Genomic DNA, 27961 nt, shown 5'->3' on the forward strand with positions numbered 1-27961 from the left:
GGGCACTGATTGGTCCGTTTGAAATGCGCCGGGCGGGCGCTCACCTGGGCTCGCAGCGGCGCCGCCGGGCTTTTCCGGAGCTCCGCACCTCAGCCGCAGTCCCGGGTCCCGCGGTGTAGCGGCCTCTCGTCAGCCCGCCGGACCAGCCCGGCGTCCCGCGCGCGCGTGGGGCCCGCCTTGAGCCTGCTGCCATGAAGCCAGCGTGAGTACCCGGCGGCCGGCCGGCGGGGGGCCCGCGGGGGGGGCGGGGTCCCGGGCTGGCTGGGGTCAGGGGTCGCGGGAGGGCCCAGGCCGGCAGGGGGCTCAAGGGGACTCAGGGGTCGCGGCGGGTGGGGGGTGGGGGAGAGGGTCAGAGGTCACACGGGACCCCAGGCCGGCGGGAGGCTCAGGAGGCCCTAGGGGTCCGGGGGGGGGGGCCCTGGGGTTGCAGGGGCCCTCGGGGGACGCGGGCGGCCCCAGGCTGGCGGGGGCCGGGGGTCGCGGGGGTCGGTGCCCTCCCCGCAGCTCCTCAGTCGGAACCTCGGCGCGGGTTCGAGCTCCGGCCGTGTCGTCCCCGCCGCCCGCCCCCGGCCTGGCGGGTCGGGAAACGTGGCCTGAAGTCGGGGGGGCGGGGGGTCCCCGCGGCGGCCCCGGTCCCACCAGCCGCCTTCCCGCCGCCTTCTCCCGGGGCTCGGGGCTGCGGGTCGGGGTCCGGTCTCCGGCTCGCACCCCGCCCGGGGTCGTCGCCTCCCGCCGGCTCGGGGCGGCCCCTCCTCGGTCGGTCACCGCCCTGGGCGCCGCGGCCCACGCCCACGGCCCTGGCCCGGGCCTAGACTCGTTCCCCGCTCTCCGCCCCTGTCCAGGATCGACTTCGTTCCGCCGGCGATGCCACTGGCAAACGAGGCCAACGTCAGAACCCCTTTAGCTTTACCTAAAGAAAGAAAGGGTGAATAATTTACCCAAAGCCACCCCAGTATCTTGCACCTAAGCTCCCTGGCTTGTTTCTCCTAGGACTATATTGGGAGTATTTGAATAATGTACCGTCTGAGCCAATAACTGTACCCCATTTTTGTGTCACATGTTCACCCAACCTATAGATAAATAGGAGGGGAAAATGATGAAATAAGTCAGTGTCTTTCTGTTGTCTCTGTTTACAAGAAGACATTGACAGTTTGGGCCCACATTTCCTTTGGGGTGAAGGATATCGTAAGTTTTGGGCATTGGATGAACTCATGTCGCACACACAACGCCACTGATTTAATTTAGTTATGTAGCCCTGGGGATGGGACCCAGGCCTCGTGTCTGCTGGGCAAGTGCTGTGGAAGTGAACATCCAGCCCTTAGACAAATCTTGATGGAAGATGTCACCTGCGTGTATGTATGTGCGCACAGCTGTAATTTATTGAGATGGATAGTCAGTCTGCCTTGGTAAAGACTGACAGACGCAGTGTGTGTGCCTGTGTAGTTATTTGTAGATAGATCACATTTGTACTGACTGTAAAATGGTTGCTCAAGAAAATGTACGAGCTAGGTGGGCACCTGTGGCTTATGCCTGTAGTCCTAGCTACTCTGGAGGCTGCTATCTGAGGACTTCAGTTCAAAGCCAGCCCCGGCAGGAATGCCTGTGAGAACTCTTACCTCAGCCTAACTACCAAAAAGCTGGTAGTGGTGGTGCGGCTCCATTTCTAGAGCTCCAGCCTCAAGTGAAAAAGCCACACAAGAGTCCTGAGGGCTCTTGAGTTTAAGCGCCAGTAGGAAAACAAAACAAAAAACATGAATAAGCTATTTATAACCTAGAACTAATAAAATCACTGGGTACATTTAATACCACAAGTATATTCTAAACCAAATTTTAATTACTTTTGGATGCCATGTTCTTCTCACTCAATTTATTATTATTCATGTGTAGTGTTTTGGACCTGCTAAGGAGATTTTTTTTTTAAGTCCTAAGAAGGTTGACTGTATAAATTATGAGGTTTTGCATCTTAGGTGTTGAACTGGAGTATTTTTTATTTATGACCAGGAGAGCTAAAACACCTCGGAAACCTCTAGTGAAAAAAGGATCCCAAACGAACCTGAAAGACCCAGTTGGGGTAAGGTCTCCCTGGGGGTTTCTCTTTCCTAAGTTCTTTTCTGTCTAAAGTATGTGCTTTGTTTATGTATGTATGCATGCATGTTGGTGCTGGGGTTTGAGCCCAGCCTCTCACCCTTTGCTAGGTGGGTGCTCTCACCTAACCACGCCTCCAGCCCTACCTGCTTGTAAGGGAAGGAAGAAGAGATTGGAAGAGATTGGAGTCTAAGTACAGTTAGCTGGTTAAATTTCCTCAGTGAGTTATGAAAGACTGGTACTAGCTGGGAAATTTGGTTTCACTGTAGATTAGGCCTGTAAAAGCTAATTTTGTTGTAAAAAGCTTTTGGTTGTTGACTAAACCTGTAACCAGTTATAATTTGAGCGAGTAGATAGGCCAAAATCTTCAGCTGGGCTTATGTCTCTGGACCCAGGAGACTGCTGGGTTCTCTCCCACCTGCGTGTGGAGCTCGAGGATGTTTTTCCAGGACAGCCCCCATTCCAGCTTTCGTGAAGCCTGATCTATAAGAGTGCAGTTTGGTTGATGCCTCCTCGTAATTGCGAGTCCTCCACTAATTTCAGACTTGGGAACTTGCTTTCAAGTTGAAAGACAGCTGAGCTGATCCACTTCCCTCTGCAGGCCAGTGTGTCTTGAGCACACCTGAGGTACCCTGCGCTCCATGAAATGGCAAATAGGAGAGGGTTGGTTGGTTTGGAAGGAGGCATTGTAAATGCCTCACTGCCCCTACTGCGTCTGAGGGCTGCTTCTGCTGTGCGGCAGAGTGGGGTCACCAGGTGCCGAGTGAGTGGAGTCAGGTGCTGTGCACAGCCAGGAGGGTTTTCTCAAATCTTCACTCCTTTCATTGACTTCTTTTATAGTAAGTGGTAGATTCAGTCAGCAGTGTTGCAGTCAGCATCCAATACCAAAGAATTCTGACAGGTTTTATTTTATTTTTTTGCCATTCCTGGGGCTTGGGCTCAGGGCCTGAGCACTCACTGTCCCTGAGCTTCTTTTTGCTCAAGGCTAGCACTCTACCACTTGAGCCACAGCGCCACTTCTGGCTTTTTCTGTGTATGTGGTGCTGAGGAATTGAACCCAGGGCTCCATGAGCATGCTAGGCAAGCACTCTACCAGTAAGCCACATTCCCAGCCCCTGGTTTTGTTTTGTTTTGTTTTATTTTTAAAGGATGACTTTATTATTTGTGCGCAATAAAATGGTGAAGAGAAGCTTTGCCATTTGATACTTGGATTATGGAAATTGATTTTATGTTTATTTAGTCTTTTCCGCATCCTTAATGTCTTTGATAATTTTCGAGTGGCATTTTTCTGCTGGTCACTTGTTTCTATAGCTCTCTTAGGTGGAAAACCAAATGTTTCTTGAATGAATGAATGAATGAATGAATGAGTGAGTGAGTGATGGTCATCGTAAGTGTAGTCAGGCAAATGCCAGCCCTTCCCAAATGCCTTTGTGGTTTTTGCAGGTGTACTGTAGGGTGCGCCCACTGAGCTTTCCGGATCATGAGTGCTGCATAGAAGTCATCAACAATACCACCGTGCAGCTTCATCCCCCTGAGGGCTACAGACTCATCAGAAACGGAGACTACAAGGAGGTAATTCATCCCCACTGGAACCAACTTATGTCTACTTGGCCCGAGGGGTCCTCTGTGGCTTTCCATGTGGAGCTTCACAGCTGTCATTATGCAGGCTAGCCACCATATTTTAGGCCGGTGTTGGGTTCTGCCATGTGCAGATGCTCCTCTGGTGTGCTGGAGTTGGAGGTTGCTTTCTGTACAGTTCTTACACTAGGTCTTTATCAGAGCCAATGTTAGAAGCTGTTTGATGTGGAATAATGTGATTGTCCCGTGTGGTTTCATACGTGTGGAGATTGAAATACATTTGATAGGAGGCATTGTGTATTAATGTAGGGAGTGTTTTTGTTTTCTTTTTTTGAGACCGGCTTCTGCTGTGTGTGTGTCTGTCTGTCTGTCCGTCCATCCATCTGTCTAATATTTCTATCCCAAGCTGGCCTAAAACTCACTATGTAGTTCAGGTTGGTCTCAAAACTGGAATCTCTTTGCCTCAACCTCCCATGTGCCGGGATTCTAGGCTTTTGTCACTGCACCCAGAATGTATTTTTGTATTTAGCAAAATATTGAGCCAACCTAATAAACAGTTGAGTTCCAAATGGGCACAGTGGCCCACATCTGTAATCTCCGCACTTGAGAGGCTAAGTCAAGGATATTGTGAGTTCAAGGCCAGCCTGGATACATATTGAGGCTCTGACTCAAAACAGTAACAACAGAAATGTGTGTGAGTGTATATAGTGAATTCACTCAATGCAGTTTAACACATAGTGGCTAACGGTCGGAGGAGAGTTTAAACAATGATTCCTTAAGACAGTGCCTTAATGGACCTTGCATCTTCACTGGGACAAGTAGACCTCATACCTAGTAAGGTGAAGGTCAGGTGTGCTAAAGAGAATGAGACCATGGGAGTGGGGTGGGAAGAAGACTGATTGAGGTTGCGATTTATCTTTCCTACCTTTTCTGTTTTGCTAGTACTTGGGTTTGAACTCAAGAGTCTTGGGCTTGCTGAGCTGGTGTTCTACCACTTGAGCTTTGCTTCTACCCTGGCTTTTTGCCGGCTCTTTTGGAGATAGCTCTGGGACGACGATCTTCTGGATCTCAGCCTCCTTAGTCTCTTGGGTTATGGGCGTGAACCACTAGTACTGCTGCAGTGACAGTGTCCTTTCAGAAGACAGCCTGTGGCCCTTCTGATGCTTTAATGATACCTCTTTAGCTCTCCTGCCTGCCTGCCCCTACAACCTCCCTCTTCTTTCACTGCTCCACAACTGGCTTGTTCTCCCATCCAACCTGTAAATACCGAGCCAGGCTGTGGCTGAGACTCCCTTCTATATCTGCTTCCCATGGCTTCAAGGGTTGATTATCTGGAAAAAGCCCTGGAGTTTGTATCTTCAGGGCAAACTCTTCCTCCAGCCCTAAATGTGGACATCCAACCACTTACTTGATAATATCTTTTGGGAGTCACATAGGCATCTCAAGTTCTACCTGCCTGAAAGGGAGATCTTGACTATTTTTTCCCTTTGATTAAAAGAAATTAAAATATTGTTTTATTACAAAGGTGATGTAAAGAGGGATTATAGTGTCATAAGTCAGGTAATGAGTACATTTCTTTTTGGACAGTGTTACCCCTTCCCTCTCTCTCTGCTAGTTTTTCCTTCCCATTCCCACCTACAACTTGTAGAGTTCATTTTTAACCTAGAGTCTAGGGAGTACCACTGCTGCATTTGTTTACCCTTTGTCCCTCCATTTTTGACAGTTTTCCCCCTCCAAATGACATCCTTTTACCTTTTCAGCTGATGGTAGCATCATTATCCAATTGCTCTGGCCAGACCTGGAATCTGTTTTCCACCGGCTCTTCTCATATCCAGGTCCTTAGTAGATACTATCAGGTCAACTCCAAAGTTTATCTGGAAGCATTCCTTTCCTATGTCTTTACTGCCACTAGCTTACTGGAGCCCAGTAATTAATCACTGAGACCAGTGCTTCTTCACTATCTGTGGGGAAGGAGTCGGTGTTTTATTTTTGGTGCTCCGCCATGGATACTGTGCAGCCTGTGCTGGATGGAGCCAACAGAGACATTAGATAACAGAATGGCTTTATGATCTGATCAGTGAGACGAGTCTGCTAACACAGGCCGGGCTGTGGCAGCAGTGCTTCTGAATGCCCAAGAGGAATGGTAAACTACCAGATCTCTGGCAGTGCCATCAGCAACACTGCCTGAGCCTGCTTGCACTGCTGTACCCAGTCTTTGATCATTTCTACATAGCTGCCAGAATAATCTTGCAGGAGTATCACTGAGATCTTATCCTTTCCTTGTCCCAAACTTTTCAAGGCAGAAGTCTTTAAATGGGCAAACTCCTGTTCAGCCTGTCTTCGGTTTGTCCCCACCCTCATCTTTTAGTACTGTTCCAATTTATGTTGTTGTTGTTGTTGTTCCGGTACTGGGGCTTGAACTCAAATCCTTGTGTTGTTGTTTTTTTTTTTACTCACTGGCACTGTACTACTTGAGCCAGGCCTCCAGTTCTGGGATTTTTGTTGTTGTTGTTGGTTAATTGGGGATGTTTCATGACTTTACTGCCTGGATGGGCTTCGAACTATGATCCTCAGATCTCAGCCTTTTGTTAGCTAGGGTTATAGGCAGGAGCCATCAGCATCCAGCTGTCATCCAACCTTTTTTATTTTTATTTTTTGCCAGTCCTGGGGCTTGAACTCAGGGCCTGAGCACTGTCCCTGGCTTCTTTTTGCTCAAGGCTAGCACTCTGCCACTTGAACCACAGCACCACTTCTGGCCATTTTCTATATATGTAGTGCTGGGGAATCAAACCCAGGGCTTCCTGTATACGAGGCAAGCACTCTTGCCACTAGGCCATATTCCCAGCCCCTCATCCAATCTTTTTTTTTTTGGCCAGTCCTGGGTCTTGGACTCAGGGCCTGAGCACTGTCCCTGGCTTCTTCTTGCTCAAGGCTAGCACTCTGCCACTTGAGCCACAGCGCCACTTGTGGCCATTTTTTTCTGTATATGTGGTGCTGGGGAATTGAACCCAGGGCCTCATGTATACGAGGCAAGCACTCTTGCTGGTAGGCTATATCCCCAGCCCCTCATCCAATCTTTTGAGATTCATGGATACGCCAGAACTCTGGCACAGTAGCAGGACTAAAACTTTCCCTTGGATCTTAGCATGGCCAGCTCCTCACCCTTGGGTCCATCCTACCCCACCTGGGTAGTCTCCTACTCCATGTGCTAGCCCACCTCATTTGTAGAGATAAGCCATTGATTTCTTTACAGTTATATGGGAAATGCATCACTGGGCACTTTTTTGTCCCATGTGAACATCACAGAACATACTTAGGCAAACTTCTATGTGCTGGTTGTTGTAGAGTTATAGCCTTGTGCTACTGTACTGAATACTGTAGGTGGTTGGAGCACAATGGTCAGTGGCTATATCACGTGTATCTAGAAAGATTCCTTTACACTAAAGTCATCAGACACCTGAGTGCATGGCATCTCCTAGTGACTTCACTAGCTGACAGGCATCTTCGGGGTTCACTGTTGTGTTGGTGTGTGGTATATATGACATGTCATTGAAAAGTTGTTTGAGGTACTCCAGCTATACTTTTCAGTATCCTGTTTGTCAGACAGTAAATTTGTATTGAACATGAAGGCATGGTCTAGCAAGGCTTTATGGAGCAGTGGGTCTTTGAGGATGTAGAATTGTTCCTTTTTTGTTGTTTGCGTGTGTGTGTGTGTGTGTGTGTGTGTGTGTGTGTGTGTGTGTGAGTGAACTTGGGGCCTAGGTGCTGTCCCTTAGCCTTTTCGCCCAAGGACTGTATTGTAGCACTTGTGCCACAGCTCCACCTGTGTTTTGTTTTGTGTTTTTTTCTGATTAATTGGAGATAAGTCTCATGGACTTTCCTACCTAGGCTGACTTCAAACTGCAGTCCTCAGATGTCAGCCTTCTGAGTAGCTAGGATTATAGACATGAGCTACCAGAGCCAGGCAAGCCACCAGTACCCAGCTAGACTTGCTGACTTAACACATTATAAAAGGTTTTAAGTATGTGCAAATAAGTATGTATAAGAAGTGTGGTGGGAATGAAAAATTGTCACTGCCTCTTGACAGAAGGTAACGTTTATAATCGAAAGAGCATTGCACTGGGAATGGCTTTGCCACTTAGGGGCTTAGCTTAGGCTGAGTTGAAAGCTCTCTAACTTGAGGACTGTAAAGCCATCTGTGCTTGGCGCCCTCCTGAGGTGATTTGTGTGCTTGTGGAGTACACTGGAAACGTCTACAGAGGGAATCTGATTTCTCACCAATGAAAGGAACAGTCCTCCATATCCACATCACCACCTGACCATGGCCTCCTTCCTTCATTGTGTGTGATCACATGAAATGTTCCTGCAGAAACATTGTAGCCATAATAGTGCTTCTTGTCTAGACACAAAAAGTCCACAAGTTCAGTACAGTACTCATTTAAGCAAGTCCTCTCTCTCTTTCTTTCTCCCTCCCACTCCTTCTCCCCCTTCTCCTTGTCCCCTTGCCTCCTCTCCCCAGACTCAGTACTCATTTAAGCAGGTATTTGGCACTCATACCACCCAGAAGGAGCTTTTCGATGTCGTAGCGAGTCCCTTGGTAGATGACCTCATTCATGGCAAGAACGGTAGGATTCTTGGGAGTTGACTTGGCTTCCTTTTGATTTTATGTTTTACTCTCCTATAAAATTTTCTTGATATTTATATGCCTGGTTTGTGTTTGGCATTAAATTCAGACTTAATTCTTTAGAGGAAGTGAGACCTCTTATTTTTTCCGTGCCTTGAGAATGTGTAAAGATGTGCATTTGTGCTCTTACGGCAGAATGTGCCTCTTGGGGTTGTCACAGACTCACTGTGGGGGGGAGCATTGCCAGTGCGGGACTGAGCTGTTAACTCATTGCTGCTTGCTGTAGGTCTGCTTTTCACCTATGGTGTGACGGGAAGTGGAAAAACTCACACCATGATTGGCTCTCCGGGGGAAGGAGGGCTGCTTCCTCGCTGTTTGAACATGATCTTCAACAGCATAGGGTCATTCCAAGCTAAGCGATACGTAAGTACGACTCATTACATTGTACTTGTGTCCCCCTGCAGATGCTGGGGGATCAGGGAAGAGCCAGTGCAGTGGACGCATCCCAGAGCTTATCTGTGTTTAAACGTGCTGGGCATGGGGGTGCATACCTGTAATCCCAGTGTTTGGGAGGCGGGGAGACTTCAAGTTCTAGCCAGTCAAGGCTACACATGAGACTCTGTCTCAAAAGAAAAGAAAATGCCTAAATGTTTTAAAAAGTTTTTCTTTTTAAAAGATATTCAGGTATGTTTATTGCTAAGCTATATTCTAAAATACAACCCTTGGTGTGACCTTGCCCCCTCAGGTTTTCAAGTCTAATGACAGGAACAGTATGGACATACAGTGTGAGGTGGATGCCTTGCTGGAGCGACAGAAGAGGGAAGCCACGCCTATTCCGAAGACCCCCTCTAGCAAGTAAGTGCATGGCGCTGGCCCTGGGGCCAAAGACCAGCAGTGGTTTCCCCGGGCCTGGAGGGTAGAGGCCTGCAGTAGAGAAGCTAGCCTGAAGGTGAATGGTGGGGTCAAGGCTGAGAACTCTAGTGGGTGACATGCTCAGATCTTCTTCTGGGTTGGGAAGTGCCTCTGTGGGTAGGGAGGGCGCGAGGCCTGTGCTGTCCAGCTAGGAGGATCAAGGGCATTGGGGGCCAGCTGCCCTGGTGAGTCTGCATCCGTTGCTTTGTGCATCTCTGCTTAAGGGCAGGTTGTCTGTGTCAGACGTTTCAGTTTCCTTGGGAGAACTTTTCATAGTGACTCACAATAAATAAAGTCAGACTTCTTTTTTTGGTTTTGTTTTTTAGACGACAGGTGGATCCAGAGTTTGCAGATATGATTAATGTACAAGAATTCTGTAAAGCCGAAGAAGTTGATGAAGACAGCGTCTATGGTGCCTTTGTCTCTTACTTTGAGATATACAATAATTACATATATGATCTATTGGAAGAGGTGCCATTTGATCCCATAAAGCCCAAGTAAGTAGAGAAGAGCCTCTTGTTATCTGTTAGCCCTGGAGGATCTGCTCCCAAGAGCCTTTGATTCTTTAGCCATGGTGGCGATTTGCTTTCAGAATGCCATGAGGCTACTTGTAGATCGTGTAATTAGTGTTCAGTGAGAGCTTTTATTATTAACTAGATTATAACTTGACTGGGGAACCAGCAGCTTAATGCTTATAAATAAGATGAGTAGTTTCAATATTCATCTTATAGAGAAAATTATATATGTGTGTGTATGTGTGAGATATATATATATATATATATATATATATATATATATATATATGCTTATGTAGCCCAAGTTGCCCTTGAGCTCTGGATCTTCCCAGGGTGCCTGGCTGGGAGATTATGTTTGAAAGTTCTTGGCCCTGAGCTGTGCTTTGAGAAGAACTTGAATTTAATTGTATAAGAAATTGTCCCTGTTGATGTGGTCCATCCTGTGCTGCCTTTTTAGAAACTGATGGTGCTGAGAGATTTGCAGCCTCTTTTCGGTGTCTGAGTGGTTGCTAAAGCTGTTAGTAATATAAGTAGTACTTGGATCACTCACCACTGACTCTGTTTATTTGTTTTGTTTTTGTTGCCAGTCCTGGGGCGTGGACTCTGGGCCTGAGCACCGTCCCTGGCTTCTTTTTGCTCAAGGCTAGCTTCCTCTTGAGCCACAGCGCCACTACCGGCTTTTTTCTATGTATGTGGTGCTGAGGAATCAAACCCAGGGCTTCGTGTATATGAGGCAAGCACTCTTGCCACTAGGCCACATTCCCAGCCCCTCACCGCTGACTCTGGAAGTGACATTGTGTTGCCATTCTGCCAGAGTTTGCACTCCTTATGTTTCTTTGGGTTGCACACCAAGACTGGAGACCGATTACCGCCAAGCATCGCAAATCCATCAGCCTGCTTTTGTACTAGAGCTGATTCTGGGATCTTATGTCTGATGTTTAATATGTTGTTCTTGAGACTTTCTTGCTATCTTCATTAGGGCCTTTTAAGATGTGTTTTATAAAGTGAACTCTTGTGTAGATGTTGGAGAAACAGCTGGATTTGGAATGGTTAGATGAAGATTGAGGTTGGTATATGTATTTACCTGTATGTATGAAAAGTACATGGACTAGTAAGGCTGGACTTGATAAAAGTATTTCTGTGGTTCTCTATGGGTCTTCACTCAGAGTCCTCGAATTTGCCAAGGATTGATAAAATAATCACAGAGTCGCCAAGCAAGCTATAAGTGTGAAAGTATTAATTCTAGACGCTTATGTAAAGGAAGACTGTTCATTTTTGCTTTTGCTCTGCTTAACCATTTTTGAAATGGGAACTGAGGTTTTTGAGACAGGGTTTTACTGTGTAGCCCAGGCTGGCCTTGAACTCTTGATCTCCTGCCTTTGTCCTCTGGGTGTTGAGATTATAGGCATGTGCCACTATCCTCAGCTTCAAATGAAAACTTGAGATGTTGGTATTAAAAAGAGATCTTGGGTAGTGTTATTGTGGGGTACATGAGGCAGTGGCTTCTTATATCCCATTTTACTAACTTTTCTTCTTCTGAACTCTCAGAAGTACTCTCAGAAGTGTACTGAGTCACAATTCCATGGGTACCCCGTTTCCTAAACTTCTGTGAGGTCATTCATTGCTGCCAGTTACTTTGATGTTTGCCTAAGTTCCAAGTGTTTGATTTGAAAATAAGATTCCTTTCAAAGGATCCTGTCGTAGTTTAACTTAGTTGTGAAAGGAGACCAACACAAATGCTCAGTGGGCTCTATAACCCTTCTGGGTACTACCTTGCCTCAACGTACAAGGGTATTTGTTTGGCCCTGAATTCAGATTTAATTTGTTAGGTGGGATAGGCCTGCTTGCTTGCTTTCTTCCTTCCTTCCTTCCTTCCTTCCTTCCTTCCTTCCTTCCTTCCTTCCTTCCTTTCTTTCTCTCTCTCTCTTTCTCTCTCTCTTTCTTTCTTTCTTTCTAGTCATGGGGCTTGAACTCTGGGCACAGGCGCTGTCCCTGAGCACTTCAGCTCAAGGCAAGTGTACTACTACTTGAGCCACAGCGCCACTTCCTAGGCCTACTTTCTTGAACTGCTAACTTGTAGTGGTTTTCATTTTTTCCTCTTTTACTTTATTTTATTTTTTGCCAGTTCTGGGGCTTGAACTCAGCGTCTGGGCATTGTCCCTAAGCTTCTTTTGCTCAAGGCTAGTGCTCTACCACTTGAGAACAGCACCACTTATAGCTTTTTCTGTGTATGTGGTACTGAGGAATGAACCCAGGGCTTCATGCATGCCAGGCAAGCACTCTACCACTAAGCCACATTCCCAGCCTTGTATTGGTTTTAAATGCAATGAACCAGGGTGCTGGGGGCTCCTGCCTGTATCCTAGCTACTCAGGAGGATGAACGCTGATTAAGGTTCAAAGCCAGCCCAGGCAGATAACTCTGAGAGACTCTTGTCTCCAGTTAATCAGCAAACTGCTGATTAATGTGGTTGAAGTGGTAGAGCACCAGCCTAGAGCAAGAAGCGAAGGAAGAACATGAAGCCCTGACTTTGGCCCAACACATGGTTGGATGCATGGATGCAATGGAGACGTTTTACAAGGAGAGCTGTTTCTAGCCCTGACTCCTTGTCCCTTGGTGTTGGTATGAGGTGGTGGCTGTGAGCAGTAATGTCCCCTTACTCCTTTGCCAGGTGGAACAGTTGCAGCACCCCCGCGAAGAACACAGACTTTGTGTACGGGTACTGTTGGCTTTTTGTTGGGAAAGCGGGTAGCATCTGTAGCATGTTGCACATAGCTACCCCTAAGCTTCTGGAAAAATCGATCACTGACTGTCAGTGATGATGGTGGCTGCGAAATCTCTACCCTCACCAGTCACAAGAATGTGTCTGGGCAGGCAGCTCCCTCACCTGGCGGCACTCACCCCCCTTGAAGACGAAAGCTCCTTCTGAAATGTTTTGTGCTGCTGCTGTGATGCTCAGAACCGTTCTGTGGGCAGACCTTACAGCATGAGGAAACTGCTAGATTGTGGTGGTGAATCTGTATGTGTGACACTGCTAATACTACTACTTTGGTCTGTAATTGTTTGTTTGGTGTATTTCATGTGCTTCCATAATTATGGCAGATAAGAACAAAGCTTTTGAAACCGTTAAGCTTTGCGCCTAATCTTGACTGTATGTATCCCTGCAAGCTTGCACATGTAGACAGTCCTTTGCATCCTTACGGAATCTAATTCTCCATTAAAAAATGGGTGCCTGGCACTTCAGTCCTCCTCTGAGGGATCTCATGATTTAGGGAACTCATCTGTTTTCTTTGCCACAGACTTCCACAATCTAAAATGCTTCGAGAAGACAAGAACCATAACATGTACGTTGCAGGATGTACAGAAGTAGAAGTGAAGTCCACGGAGGAGGCTTTTGAAGTTTTCTGGAGAGGTCAGACACAGAACTGGAATTGAACCATACAATGAAGGGTTTGACTAGAAAAATGCAGAGTAGCTGCTGTAATTCGATGTATTATTAGAAAGCACGTGTGATGATTATCAGTGGTTTTCCTGTCATTGTAGGGCAGAAAAAGAGACGTATCGCTAACACCCACTTGAACCGGGAGTCTAGCCGTTCCCACAGCGTGTTCAACATCAAACTTGTCCAGGCCCCCTTGGATGCAGATGGAGACAATGTCTTACAGGTAAATGGTAGTGTGGGGAGCTTCTTTATTTCTAACTCACGCCTTAATTTTCAGAGCTAAATGAGGGAACAGTTGTTACAATAACGACAGCTCTAGAATGAATACAGGTATACCTGATGAAATCAACAGTTTAAAATTTTTTATTAGAAAGTGTAGTTTGGAGCAGCTGCCTATTGAATCTGTGATCCTGAAATTAAAAAATATACATATATATTTTAAAATAAGAGTGTGATTCATTGTTTCATCTGTGCTGACTTATTTTATACGTGGAATTTGATGAATGGGTTTGAAATGTCAACGGTGCACTTTCCAGGGTGGACACAGTTCAGATGGTGCCAGTGTTGGAAACTGGTCATCTCTTGTCAGAGGGGCCACAGGAGCCCACAAGCTAATCAGTGCTCAGTGCTGGTCCTGCCCTGCTGTGGGGGTATCATACGTCAACTATCAACAGCATTGTAGCCCAAGGGTACATAGTTTTTCAGCCGTAGCCATTAGTCTATAATGTGTTCCAAGTGTAGAGTGAAAGTGGCATTGGGCAGGTTTGTGGGTGGCAAGAAGGGCACCTGAAGGGCACCTGAGACTGGCAGGATTCAAATTCCAACTCCTCATGAGGTTGTAAGAATGAAAGGAGGCTGCTCCACTCTTGATAAATGCTAGTCGGAGATAGGTAGCTAGAGGTTAGCTTTTCATATACACTTGATTCTCTAATCACATCTTTTTTTCCTTTATCTATTTACTTTTTGGTACTAAGGGTTTGACTTGACTTTTTTTGTTGTTGTTGTTCTGGTCCTGGAGCTTGAACTCTGGGGTCTGAATGACTTCCCTGAGCTTTTGTGCTCAATGCTAGTGCTCTACCACTTGAGTTACAGCTCTACTTCTGATTTTTTTTTTTTTACAATTAATTAGAGATACAGATTAATTAGAGATCACAGACTTTCCTACCTGGGCTCGTTTTGAACTGTTATCCTCAGTTCTCAGACTTCTGAGTAGCTAGGATTATAGGCATGAGCCACTGGTGCACCTGGCTTGAATTTGCTTTTAGTATTTTGATACCATTTAGGCATTTTGACTTTCATGTTTGTAATAATTAGAGTGCTCTGAAATTATTAGGTCTCTTTCCCTCCCTCCTTTCTTTTCCATTCTTCCATGTTGTGTTTGTGGTTTTGAGATGAACCCAGAGCCTTAGTACATGCCAAGCAAGTACAGTACTACTGAGTTACATTCTCAGCCCCAATCTAGAGCCCTACTCTAGGCTCTTTATATTTAGCACATTTATTGAGTTCCTACTGAATGCTTAGCACTGTAGGGTGTGGGAGACAAAGTGTAAGTAAAGAAGTCTTGCTTCTCAGGGAATGCACAGTCTAATGTCTGGTCTAAGGAAGAATATATGTGTATTACATACATGTGTAAAACATGTATGTGTATATACACAAACACACATCCATATGTTTTTATTTTCTGAGACTTGAACTTGCAGTCCTATTTATCATATACTTTAAAGCAAGCTCTTAAACAAATACCCTCTGCCCCTCCTGTGCATTTTATATTGTGCAGTTATTATATTTATGAGGATGTAATCACTTGTCAATGACTTTTTGGTGTGTTTCTGTTTTTTTTTAAACATTTTCACTGTGTAGCCCAGGTTGCCCTCAGCCTTCTAAGTAAGGGCTGGGATTACAGACACGCACCATCATGCTCAGCTGTTAATATAATTTTACTTAAGAATGTGGTAAGCTAGTTATAATTTATTTTAGGTTATTGGCTTTGTCCCTTTCAGGAGAAAGAACAAATCATTATAAGCCAGTTATCCCTGGTAGATCTTGCTGGAAGCGAAAGAACTAACCGGACCAAAGCAGAAGGGAACAGGTTACGAGAAGCAGGTAAGTATTCATTTATTGCTATCAGTTAGTTGTATGCCTGTAATTTAGTGATTTAAGCCTACTTGTCTTTAGTTAGTTTAGATGAATATCAATCCAGCACAGGTTCTATAGTTCATTTTCAACATAGTGTCCAGTGAGTACCATTGCTGCACTTGTTTACCCTTTGTCCCTCCATTTCTGCGCTTCCCAAAGACATATAAATGAACAAATAGGACAAAAAGAAAAGAAAGCCAAAATAGTGAAAAAGAAAAAAAAAAACCTCTTGGTTCCATTTCCTGGAGTTCATTTTGGGAAATATTATTTTGTGTGATCAGATGCACATAGGCATTGTATGTGCTCCTCTCCTAAAAGCATCCTGTGGTCTCACTGTGCGTGAATGCCTAGAGACCTGTACAATTGATTATGTCCCCAGTGTATTTTAGCTCTAGCTTCTGCATATGAGAGAGAACATGTGACATTTGTTTCTCTAAGCTTGGCTTATCACACTTAACATGATGTGTTCTAGGTTTATCCTCTAATAAACTTTTTTTTTTTTTTTTTGGGCCAGTCCTGGGCCTTGAACTCAGGGCCTGAGCGCTGTCCCTGGCTTCCTTTTGCTCAAGGCTAGCACTCTGCCACTTGAGCCACAGCGCCACTTCTGGCCGTTTTCTGTATATGTGGTGCTGGGGAATCGAACCCAGGGCCTCATGTATACGAGGCAAGCTCTCTTGCCACTAGGCTGTATCCCCAGCCCTAATAAACTTTTTAAATAGGATTTGGGAGACCCTTTTGGGGTCATCAAGTGTAGTGTTGGATGGTGGCGAATTCCTACTGGAGTTCCTGGGGGCTGGCTACTGAAGCCACGTAGAGGGAAGACTATGGAAAAGATGCCTGCCTGGGTCAGAGCTTCACAGCAAGCCAGGAAAACCTGTGTGTGATATCCAGGTTATGAGAGGTTTTAAAGTGGAGCTCATAGAGTATACCTCGCTGCTACCTCATTGTCTTTAAATGCCTCTGTGTGCTTCTTGTCAGGTAACATAAACCAGTCACTGATGACGCTAAGAACATGTATAGAAGTCCTGAGGGAGAACCAGATGTATGGGACTAACAAGGTAGGCAGCCACCATTGCTACATGTGTACAGTTGCGTTTGTGTTTCTGCCCTGTGTGCTTAGATCTTGAATGTGTTTTAGATGGTTCCGTATCGAGATTCAAAGTTAACCCATCTGTTCAAGAACTACTTCGATGGGGAAGGAAAAGTGCGAATGATTGTGTGTGTGAACCCAAAGGCTGAAGATTATGAAGAAAGTTTGGTAATTTTAATTTATTTGTCCTCTAAAGTTGAATTTCTCTAGGGAAAATGGCTAGAGTCAGGTGCCAGTGGCTCATGTCTGTAATTCCTAGCTACTTAGGAAGCTGAGGTCTGACGATTGAGATTTGAAGCCAGCTTGGACCGAAAAATCTGTAGGATTCCATCTCCAACTAACCAGCAAAAAAACAAGCCAGCAATGGAGGCATGGCTCCAGTAGTACAATGTCAGCTGTGTCCAAAAGAGCTGGGAGAAAGCACCTAGCCCTGAGTTCAAGCCCCAGTATCAGCACAAAAATCAAAAAGCTATTTGTTATTTGGATATAAATAACGAAATGGTGAACATCATATGAATTGATACAGAGCTGTTGGGTTGGATATAGAAGTGAACATTGCTTATTAACTATCCAAAGTCCTTTCTTGAAGTTATTTTTGGCAAAATAAATAATAAAATTTAATAAAACCATAGAAAAAAGAACAAAAAATAAGAATAATATAACTATTTGTATTTTAGCAAGTTATGAGATTTGCAGAAGTAACCCAAGAAGTTGAAGTGTCGAGGCCAGTAGAGAAGGTGATCTGTGGTTTAACGCCTGGGAGGCGATACCGAAACCAGGCTCGAGGAGGCCCGACTGGAGACGGTAGGACTGGCTCTGCCTCGCTGCCCACTTCTTGCTCCGTCTCTAAACACATCCTTTCGTAGAAGAGAAACGATCCACATCGCCTTTCCTCGAGCATCAAATGCAAAATCTCGATTTTGCACTTGGAATTGTATTTTAAGACAACATCAGTGAGATGTCTTTAGTTGCAGATAGTACCTCTAGCGTTAAAGGAAGGAGGGTTATGACAGCAGAAATTCCATGGTTGAACATTTGCTCTCATCAGAGGATCAAAACTTGTTTAATCTGTTTGTCTCTTGTGTCACTTGGATTTTCTGTAATTCCACACAGAGCTGCTGGTTGCCGACGTGGTGTTACAGAGCTTCCCACCTTTGCCATCATGTGAGATCTTGGATATCAATGATGAGCAGACCCTCCCACGGCTGATTGAAGCCTTGGAAAAGCGGCACGACCTCCGCCAGATGATGACCGATGAGTTTAACAAGCAAGGTAAGGGCAAAACTTTGCCTCTTTTCAACTTCATGAAAGAATTTGTAGTGGATTTCTAGGAAGATGTCACTGTGTTTTGTAGTACTTAGGCATTGTTGAGTTAAAGAAAATTGTCTTTTCCCTCAGGTTTTTTTTTTTGTTGTTGTTGTTTAAATTCTAGGAACGTCAGTGGGTCTCCGTGTGTTTGTTTTTTTTTGTTTTTTAACAGTGATGGACGCAGTGGAACTGTTCTTGTTTCTGTTTGCAGAATAGGGTGTGGTAGCTGAGAGTTGGTGAGGTGATGTTTGGGGCTCCCAGGAACAGACAGCCTGGTAGCAGCTCATGCCTGGCTCTGCTGTTCCGGCGGTTTCAGATCCTCTCTAGTTGGCCAAAGATCTGGTGCTTTCTGTCCTTGCAGATTTTTAATACTGGAAGACTAAGCATTGTTTTTGTTTGTGGGTTTTTTTTTTTCCATTACTAAACTTCATGACTGTTCCTCGTAGATTTGAGAATCAAACTCCTGATTTTCTTTTCTTTCTCTTTGTTGTCAGTCCTGGGGCTTGAACTAAGAAACTGTTTACTATCCTTGAGCTTTTTTTGCTCAAGGCTGGTGCTTTACCACTTGAGCCACAGCTCCACTTCCAGCTTTTTTCCCCCCACAGGTTAATTAGAGAGTCTCACACATTCTCTGCCCAGTCTCTCTTTTTTTTTTTTTCTTTTTGTGTTGTCCTAGGGACCAAATTCAAGGCCTTGTACTTGCTAGGCAAGTACTCTACCACTGAGCTGAGCTAAATCCTCAGTCTAAAACTCCTGATTTCTTTCTAAACTTGCTTTTTCCTTGTCTACAGAGACTTGCTGAGTAGCTTTTCTCAGTGTCTCTGCATGAAAGTTGTTTTCACCTTTTTTTTTTTTTGCAATGTAGTAATATGGCCTGCCTGTATGCTTTTGTTTTCAGCTAATGCTTTTAAAGCTTTGTTACAAGACTTTGACAATGCTGTTTCAAATAAAGAAAACTACATTCAAGGAAAACTAAATGAAAAAGAAAAGTTGATCTCAGGACAGAAACTTGAAATAGAACGGCTGGAAAAGAAAAACAAAACTTTAGAATATAAGGTTTGTTTTGGCGTTTTCTGTGGTATGTTAGCCATTTCCCACTTGTCTCAGATGTCTGCTCCTTGCACTTATCACCTGGTTAGTTTTTACCCCACCAAGGAGTGTCAGTGAAAAGCAACTAGAGAAAAGGGGACAGTAGTCTTTCCTTTTATGAGTTAGAGCTTAACAGTTGAAGACAGTGTTCTCTGGCCCAAACAAGTGGGGTTGCATCCACTATGCCCCCCCCTCCCCCCACCCCCCCGCTACTTCTGTTTGGAGACAGGATCTCCGACTGGCCTTGAATTTAAGATCCTCCTGCTTCATCCTCCTGAATGGGGGTATTAAAAAGATTGTGCAGCCAGCCTCAAGTTATGAAGTGGGCTTTCTAGAAGACTTTTGAGTGTAGCTTTGGTGGTAAGGCCTGGTGCCTTGAATGTAATTGGTATTAAGTCAATGCTAATTAGATCCACTCGGGGCTTATAAATCATGCTATAAGACTATAGACATCATAGCTGAGGGCAGATGGTTCACACTTGCAATCCTAGCTACTCAAGAGGCTGAGATCTGAGGATAAAGGTTTGAAGCCAGCCTGGGTATGAAAGTCTGTGAGACTGTCACCTCCAATTAGCCAGCCAAAAGCCAGAACTCAAAGCAAGGCTACTCTCTGGTAACTCCTCCCCTTGTGGGTGGATGAAGTGCTGTGTTTTGGGGGAGCACTACAGCACTGTTGTCTCATTTCTAGGCTGTCAGAGGCTGTGGGGGCAGGGAGGGGCAGTCACTAGAGAGAAGCTGGCCCCAACCCGTACAGTTCTCCTTTCTGAGAAGAGCCTGAAAAATTAGTTTTAAGTTTTCAGCTCTAAGGGAAAGGTGTTTTCACATAAAATCATTTGTGTTTTTGTATTTTATTGTTTGTTTGTTTGTTTTTTTTTTGGCCAGTCCTGGGCCTTGGACTCAGGGCCTAAGCACTGTCCCTGGCTTCTTCCCGCTCAAGGCTAGCACTCTGCCACTTGAGCCACAGCGCCGCTTCTGGCCGTTTTCTGTATATGTGGTGCTGGGGAATCGAACCTAGGGCCTCGTGTATCCGAGGCAGGCACTCTTGCCACTAGGCTATATCCCCAGCCCGTGTTTTTGTATTTTAGAGAAGAGCTTTTTAATAAATTCTCATTTGGGGGAAGGGAACCGGAGCTTAGAAGAAATCTTGGAGGAAAAGTGCTTTCACTTGTCTTTCCACAAATGTGCTTTCATGAGTAAATTTAAGGTTTCTTTACCGCTATGGGATGTGATTAAATGCTGGTTATTCATTACTTTTAGAATAGAAAAAAACATCTAATCATACAAAGGGGTTTCAGTTCACCAGTGTTAGTTTATGAGTACAGTGCACCTTGATCCGTCATCCCTTTCATCATTCTCTCCCTCCCCCCCCTCCTGGCCCCACCCATCCCTTAAGTTGCCTGGTTCCATTTTCACTTGCCGTACCTTGGATGTTATGAGTGCGTTTGCCTGCCCATCCCCTCTCCATTTGTCTGCCCTCCCTCCCCCGTACCAGTTACTGAGCATGGTGCTCTCCCATTGCAGATTGAGATTTTGGAGAAAACAACCACAATCTACGAGGAAGACAAGCGCACTCTACAACAGGAACTGGAAACCCAGAACCAGAAACTCCAGCGGCAGTTCTCGGACAAGCGCAGATTGGAAGCCCGCTTTCAAGGCATGGTGACAGAAACGTCCATGAAGTGGCAGAAGGAGTGTGTGAGTATCTCGTCTGCCCTGTCCCCCTCCGAGCTGCGACCAGCCTCCGTGGGCTGAGTTCTGAATCTGTGGTGTGGAAGAGCGTTGCTTTGAGGAAACGAAGGTGAGTTTGGGCGACTTTTTTTACCCTGCAGGAGCGTCGGGTGGCAGCCACCCAGCTGGAGATGCAGAATAAACTCTGGGTCAAAGATGAGAAACTGAAACAGCTGAAAGCGATCGTGACTGAACCCAAAACGGAGAAGCCAGAGAGACCCTCCCGGGAGCGGGACCGAGAAAAAGTTACCCAAAGATCGGTGTCTCCGGCACCTGTGCCGGTAAGTTATTGGTAGTAGCTTAGTGCTAGGGAGAATTCTCAGTGCAGATTAGGTGAATGTTTGTTTTCTTGGGTGGAAATGGGTTAGAACTCAGGGCCTTGCACTTTCTAGGCAAGCATTCTACCACCTAAGCTAGTTCTCCAACCATTTAGATGATCATTTCTATGAGAATCTTTAAAAGATATATATTTATTATATTTTTTAAACGTATGTTAAAATTTTTTTTAAACCAGCATAAACAAAAACTTTAGTACAAAACCTTGGTAACTTAGTACAAATAATTTTAATGTAAAATCTTCATGTGCTAGAATTGTAGAAAAGTAATGAATTGTTCTCAGTTTTCCAGTCTTACTCATTATGAATTTTTCTCCAATTTTTCTAGCTTTCTAGTAACTATATTGCTCAGATTCCCAACGGCCAGCAGCTCATGAGCCAGCCACAGCTACATAGGCGCTCTAACTCTTGCAGCAGCATTTCCGTAGCTTCCTGCATTTCGGAATGGGAGCAGAAAGTTCCTTCATACAACACACCTGGCCATGTGACATCTATTGCAAGGCGTAGGCAGCAGGAGCCAGGACAAAGTAAAAGTTGTATCGTGTCAGACAGAAGGCGAGGGATGTGCTGGACTGAAGGCAGGGAGGTGGTTCCTACCCTCAGAGATGAGCTAGACGTAGAAGAGGACCACTGCTTCAGGGTCGGTGCACTGTAGTCATAGATTTGTATCTACTCTGCCTTCTGTAACTTGGTTCCAAAAATTCAATGGAAAGATGGGTGGGTTCCCACATATATGAACACGGTCTTCATTTTCCTGGTGATGAGAAAGATTGAGTCACCCTGGAACTGAGGCCCAGTTCTCCATTGGAAACTATAACCTTACCTAGTAGCAGAAGGAATGCGTCCCTGAGCAGTCTGCCTGGCAGCTGCAGTCGTGATCTTGAGTGGGGCCGATCCGTGTGGAGGTGCCTGGCTTTTTCTCCCTTGGTGGTAGAAAGAGAACATCGGGCCTTACATATGCTCTGCCACGCGACTACACCCAAACCCATGTAGGAATGTCCTTTTTTGTTTGTTTGTTTCCCTTCCCCAGATTTAGTTTTAAATCTTTTTGCTTACTACTTTTGAAGAAAAATATTTTTAAAAAGCTTTTCTCAGACTTTCATTTTTGGAAAGTTTCAACCCCAAAGCAAAGCTGAAAAAAATGGTATAATAACGTCCCTCTAGGGCCTCGTATACATGAAGCCCTGGGTTTGATTCCTCAGCACCACATATATAGAATAAGCCAGAAGTGGTACAGTGGCTCAAATGGCAGATTGCTAGCCTTGAGCAAAAGAGCACTGACAGGGCTCAAGCCCCAGGAGAAAACACACACACACACACACACACACACACACCAATTGGAATTTTCCCTGAGTCTTTTAAAGTCAGATTTTGTGACCTTTGCCCCCTACAAGTAAGGATATTGTCCCACAGGACCACAGTTGGTCACATTCAAAGACAGTGTTAACTGAGCAAAGAGCCTCTGAGTTCCCCAGCCATCCCACCCATGGCTTTCCTCCTTTTTCCATCTGTGATACTATCAAGGACAGTGTGTTACATGTGGTCATTATGCCTCGATTTCTTTTACTGACATTGACTGTTCTGAAGAGTCTAGGCCCCTTGTTTAAAACTACTGATGGTATCCGTGTCTATTAAATTGCTTTTAGTCTTGAGACCTTTATCTGAAGCTACAAGGGCTTTGCTTCATCCAAGGACACTTAAATTCGCTTCCAGATTTTTTTTCTCCTTGAAGATAAAGCTTTCCATTGAATAAGTCACCAAGTAACATCCCAAAATTGTAACCTTGTAAAATCTTAATGTAGCTCTTTTAGAATTATTATTGTAAGCAGATGAATCTTATGGTAAATGTTTGCTGAAGACTCTCTTCTCCGGTTGAGGACACGGTGCAGTGTTCGTTTAGGTGGCCTGCCTTCATCCCTGATTACTGAGGGATAGTGATGAATCCCTGAGTGTTGAAGTGGATGACGATGCTAAGGCTTACCTTCTTACTTTGCAGATTTGCTTTAAGCCTTTTAGGGAGCAAATCATGGTGAACAGTCTTTCTATCAACTCTAGTCAATCCCCTTATTCGGTGAAGATTTAGACTAAAAACAGTTCAAGGTCTGTTTATCCCTGGCTAGTAGTAGTGACATACCCAAGTTGGCCTTGAGATATTTAAGAGGATTTACTAGAGGTGCTTTATCTGCTCCCTTGAAATCAAAGTCTCTTTAGAAGTGCAGCAGAAAAGTTACCCTAAGGTCAGTATTTGCATTCCTGTCTATCCTACAGAAATAGATGGACTAAATTTTAGAACTTCAGTGATGAAAAAACATTTTAAGTATTATGTCATGAATGCTAGTAGTCCTGGTCAGATAGCAGGTGGTCAGCTTTCCAAAGCTGGATGCTAAGAGCCAGCCTTGTACCACATCAGAGGGACCAGGACGGGAAGTTTTCTGCCTGCCGTGGAATGTGGAATCTTTAATGCCAAATTATATCAAGACCGTTTTTAAAGATCTGAGCTATCACTAGTGCTTCATTTGTCCCTTGTAACTTTAGAGGGAGAGTGATTTAGCTCTTCAGATGTTGTCCTGGGATCTTTATGCTTGACCTGTGGCAAACTTTTTCATTTTTGCTCAGTTTTATCAATGATTCAAGCTTCTTCACAAATATGCTATGTCTTAGGCTGAGTGTTCAAAATTTAATTTTATATGGCATTTGTCTGAGAATAACCAGTTTGTTTTTATTGTATAATAGGTACTGGTTTGGCACTGTATTCTTTATTTGATTCTTGGGACCTTTAAAAAATATATGGGAAAAATAGTTGTCATATTTTAGCCATTTATCATCATTTGTTTTCATACAATTGTTTTGAAATTTTAAAATCTTAAAATTTTAAAAAGTGCTCAGAAGGGCTTTACATTGTTTTAATCATGCTATACATGGATGTTCTTTAGTATTTTTGTACTGTATTGTTTTAACAGTGGTTATGATTTATTAATTGTCTGTCTTTGAATAAGAAGTGTTTTTTTGGATGTGTGTTGGATGCCCGAGGCATGTTTAGTTCTCTAGCAGAGTTGTGATCTATGGATTACCTCACAAAAGCAGGATTTATTGTTGATTTTTGGTTAAGAATAGAAGATGAATGATTGGTCCTGAGCTGCTACCCTTAAAGAGGGAGAACTGGCAGCAGGGCTAGAAACTTTGCTTCCTGCCTTTGTTGAGAGGAAGTTCCCAGGCAGGGTTTATGACCTGTGAGCTGGTGTTCAAAGATGTCTGTGCCTGCTCATTAAGAAGAGAACACTTATGTGACTTCAGTAGCCTTTAGCGTTGTCTTGGTATTTGTCAAGTGCTACCTTAGCCAAACCTGCTGCACTTCTAATCATTCTTGCATTAATTCTGGCTTGTTTCTCAATTCCTTCTCCAACCTGATCAGACCGCACCACCAATCCGTGTCCGACACAGACGATCCCGCTCCGCAGGGGACAGATGGGTAGATCATAAGCCTGCCTCTAACGTGCAGACTGAGACAGTCATGCAGCCACATGTCCCTCACGCCATCACAGTGTCTGTTGCCAATGAAAAGGCGCTGGCTAAGTGTGAGAAGTACATGCTCACCCACCAGGAACTAGCCTCCGATGGGGAGATTGAGACTAAGCTAATTAAGGTAAAAGCACATTTGCACAGGACAAAGAAGTATGCTAGAAATCAACCTGACAAGAAACCACTGACCTAGAACATTAAAAAAAAAAAAATCATGCTGGGCGTCTGTGGCTTATGCCTATAATCCTTAGATACTCAGAAGGCTGAGATCTGAGGATCATGGTTCAAAACCAGCCTGGGCAGAAAAGTCTGTGAGACTCTTACGTCTAATAAATTACTCAGAAAAAAGCAGGAAGTGGTGTTGTGGCTCAAGTGGTAGAGTGTTATCCTTGAGCACAGAGGCTCAGGGATAGCACCTAGGCCCTGAGTTCAAGCCCTAGGACTGGCAAAAAAAAACAACCCTCAAAAGAACCAGTTTTTTCATGTAAGGTCTTGCATTTTTTTGCCTAAGCCTGCCTGAAGCTCCACCTTCCTTGTGCATCTTGAGCACCTGGGATGACAGGTGCCTACCATCATGTCCAGCTTTATTTTCCTTTGAGATGGGGGTCTCACGCACTTTGTTTGCCTGGCCTTCAAGCCATGATCCAGATCTCTGCTTTCCAAGTAGCTGTGATTATAGGCGTATACCTCCATGGCTAGCCTTGATGTACCTTCTTTATGAATCTGATGAGTTGGGACTAAATCTTAATAGGCTTAGATTCCTTTAAAGCTCATGATCCATAGTGGACTGTAACGATAGTGTATTCAGCTTCCACTTTGGGTCTTCTGGCACAGGGCGTGTAATCCCAGCACTGGGGAGGCTGGCGTAGGAGGGCCAAGATTAAGAGGCTGGATCGTTCAAGGCCAGCTTCAGTCACACCGGTTGTTAAGACCATTTCAAAAACCAAAGGCAACTCTACCCATCTGTCTCCTAATTGTTTGGCCTCCTCCTTACAAAAGGAAGGAAACCAGGAAACTCCTGGGCATGGTGGCTTATGCTTGCCATCCTAGTGCTTGGAAGGCCGAGGCAGGAGGATCACCAATTTAAGGCCAGCCTCAGCTTCAGAGCCAAACCCTCCCTTTGTGAAAGCATATGTAAAAATTTCTAGTGGTTTTTGTTCTGTTCTCAATCCACAGAACAGTTTAGTATTTACATTGCAGGTAGACCCAAGAAGGACCACATCTCCATTAGCGAAGTTACTCATTCAGTTGTATTTGGCTTGTTTTGTTTAGTGAGAGGCAGGGATGTGCTCATATTTCCGAAGTGTGTTGACTTCATACAGACTTAGCAATCCAAGCACTGTTTGGTTTGGGGGTGGAAGGTTGCATGAACGAGGCCAATCTTGAGATGAATTAAAATGTGTTTATTACTTGGATGTGTCAGCATGTAACGGTGACTCTTTCTCTTGGCTTTAGGGTGATGTTTTTAAAACAAGAGGTGGTGGACAATCAGTGCAGTTTACTGATATTGAGACTTTAAAACAAGAATTGCCGAATGGGTGAGTAACCCTCTCAAACATCTGCAGGAATGTTGCTTTTTCCAGCCGCTTGCTTGAGGAACAGAATGTGCCGTGAAGTCCGTCTTCTTTGCCAGAGGGTGTACATGGTTTCCCTACTCTAACATTTTCGCTGTTCTTTGATGCAAAAGTAATCCTTGCATCGTGTTTCCCCCTTTTGCAGTAGTCGAAAACGAAGATCGGCCACGGTAACACCTGCTCAACCAGATGGTACAGAGTCAGAATGGACCGATGTAGAAACAAGGGTATGGGTTAAATTAAATAAATACTTGCTTGCTGGAAATTAGGCGTGTCATGCTTTAAATGCTGCAGCTGAAGGTGCTGAGGCAGGACTCTTATGGCCAGGGCGGCCTGGAGGCCTGTGTTCATCTGGTCTGAGCACAGTGCTCAGTTTAGAGCCCTTATTCTCCCTGTTGGGGCATGACAAGAATGCAAGTGGATGGGAATCTCGGGGCAGCTCTCCGCAGTTGATGTCTCCTACCTAATTGTCCCTGAGAGACTAGGGAAAGAAGAAGGGGTGCAGGTCAGGAGTTTCTCAAAAAACTCCCCTTAACCTAAAAGGGAAGTTCCCCGGGCGACCCTCCGCTCCCAGTGCTGTGACCTTGAGCAGAAATAAACTGAGTGTCTGACTGGTGTTTTTGCTGGACTAGCGAGCAATGCTGGCTTTTAGTTTGGTGGAGCCTGTCTGAAGGGTCTGTGGACTGCTGGAGAGCTGGCCATTCTCTCTCACTTTCTTCTAGTGCTCTGTGGCTGTGGAGATGAGAGCAGGGTCGCAGCTGGGGCCCGGATACCAGCACCACGCACAGCCCAAGTGAGTACTGCCGCAGCGGCTGTGTGCACCCATGTGTTGCCCCCCCGCCCTCCCCGCCCGCCTTCCGCAGCATGCCTCAGCTTTGTGGAGCTTTGAGGCCAAGCTGAGGGCCCCTGGCAGGGAAGGCTGAGGGTGCTAGCTGTCCCCAGCAGCTTTGTGTGGCTCATTCTTATTTTGGATCTTGGTGGTATAGAAGTAAGCATTCTCAAGGAGGGAAATGCAGCTGTGGCTCAAGTGGTAGAGCATCAGGCTTGGGTGGAAATAGTTAAAAGACAGCCCCAGGACTGGCACCAAAACGAAACTGATACTATAAATGGCAGGCTGAAGGAGACTAGAACACGCTACATAACCTCAATGCAAGTAAAGTGGATGCCAGAATGGAGTCACACCTCTTCCTCTTCTACTAAACCCATACTCGAATCTGATCTGTTCCCTCCCTACATTTCAGTAACCCCCCCCCCGGCTTGGATTCCTTAGGCAATTTGGAAAAATGGTTGCATTAGGACAGGACAAGGTCCTTATGTTCTGTAACAGTTCTTTGCTTTCTCTGAAGACACGTGCATTACGGCTGGGTCACTGACTGGCTGCAAAACTCAATTTTACATGCTGCTTTTATATTTTAGGCGCAAGAAGCCATGACCCGACTGCCCCTGTGGCAACAGAGCAGTTTTGTTGGCGTTGGAGATTGCTGCAAAGCCCCAAGTGTCGTCTTGTACAGCACCCACCCTGTGCAACATGACAGACCTCAGCCGAGTCACACACTGGCCTAGAACAAAGCTTCCCCCACGACTCCAAAGATATCAAGGACTCAACCTTTGTGTATTATATGCCTTGCCATATTTAATATTATCCCAGAGGAAGTCACTCCTCCTTTCTTGCTGTCGGAATTGTTTTTTTTATAAAGCTGACTTTTTTTGTATATTTCTTGTATACTTATAAACTAACTTGACCGAGTGTTTGTCTTGGTAATTAAGGAAGAATATATCTAGCTCACAAAAAAATTTTTTTTATCGTGACTTTTCCAGCTCTGGTTTTATAAACAAAACATTAAATGCAGCTATTGATTAGCTGTAAGAATGCACTTTAGACATTATTTTCACAATGCAAACTTTTGAAATAAAGAGGTCAGTGACCAATGATGAAATGTTTTAGGAAGTGTTTAGACTTTTGTATGTGTATATTCAGACACGTAGCTATGCCAAAACAGAATAAAAATCACTAAGACAGTTTGTGTG

General features: G+C 45.0%; 1 protein-coding gene across 5 annotated transcripts; it reads left to right on the top strand.

Annotated features, from left to right (window-relative positions):
- Nucleotides 1–55: 55 nt before the first annotated feature.
- Kif23 (kinesin family member 23) lies at nt 56–27955 on the top strand. Of its 5 annotated transcripts, XM_048330135.1 has the most exons (24): nt 56–202; nt 2002–2071; nt 3529–3657; nt 8183–8288; nt 8574–8710; nt 9033–9142; nt 9526–9696; nt 12384–12425; nt 13012–13124; nt 13256–13377; nt 15155–15257; nt 16269–16348; nt 16429–16548; nt 17058–17184; nt 17494–17652; nt 18587–18744; nt 20299–20472; nt 20607–20786; nt 21169–21480; nt 24253–24483; nt 25815–25897; nt 26079–26160; nt 26656–26726; nt 27350–27955. In XM_048330135.1, the coding sequence occupies exons 1-24, from the start codon at nt 192–194 to the stop codon at nt 27363–27365; spliced, it is 2907 nt and encodes a 968-aa protein (XP_048186092.1). In that variant the 5' UTR covers nt 56–191; the 3' UTR covers nt 27366–27955. The 5 variants fall into 5 exon arrangements, with proteins under 5 accessions (XP_048186092.1, XP_048186094.1, XP_048186093.1 ...); XM_048330137.1 differs by lacking the exon at nt 21169–21480; XM_048330136.1 differs by lacking the exon at nt 12384–12425.
- The last annotated feature ends 6 nt before the right edge of the window (nt 27956–27961 follow it).

The sequence above is a fragment of the Perognathus longimembris genome, chromosome 20 (genome assembly GCF_023159225.1).
Source record: "Perognathus longimembris pacificus isolate PPM17 chromosome 20, ASM2315922v1, whole genome shotgun sequence".
NCBI classification, from domain to species: domain Eukaryota; kingdom Metazoa; phylum Chordata; class Mammalia; order Rodentia; family Heteromyidae; genus Perognathus; species Perognathus longimembris.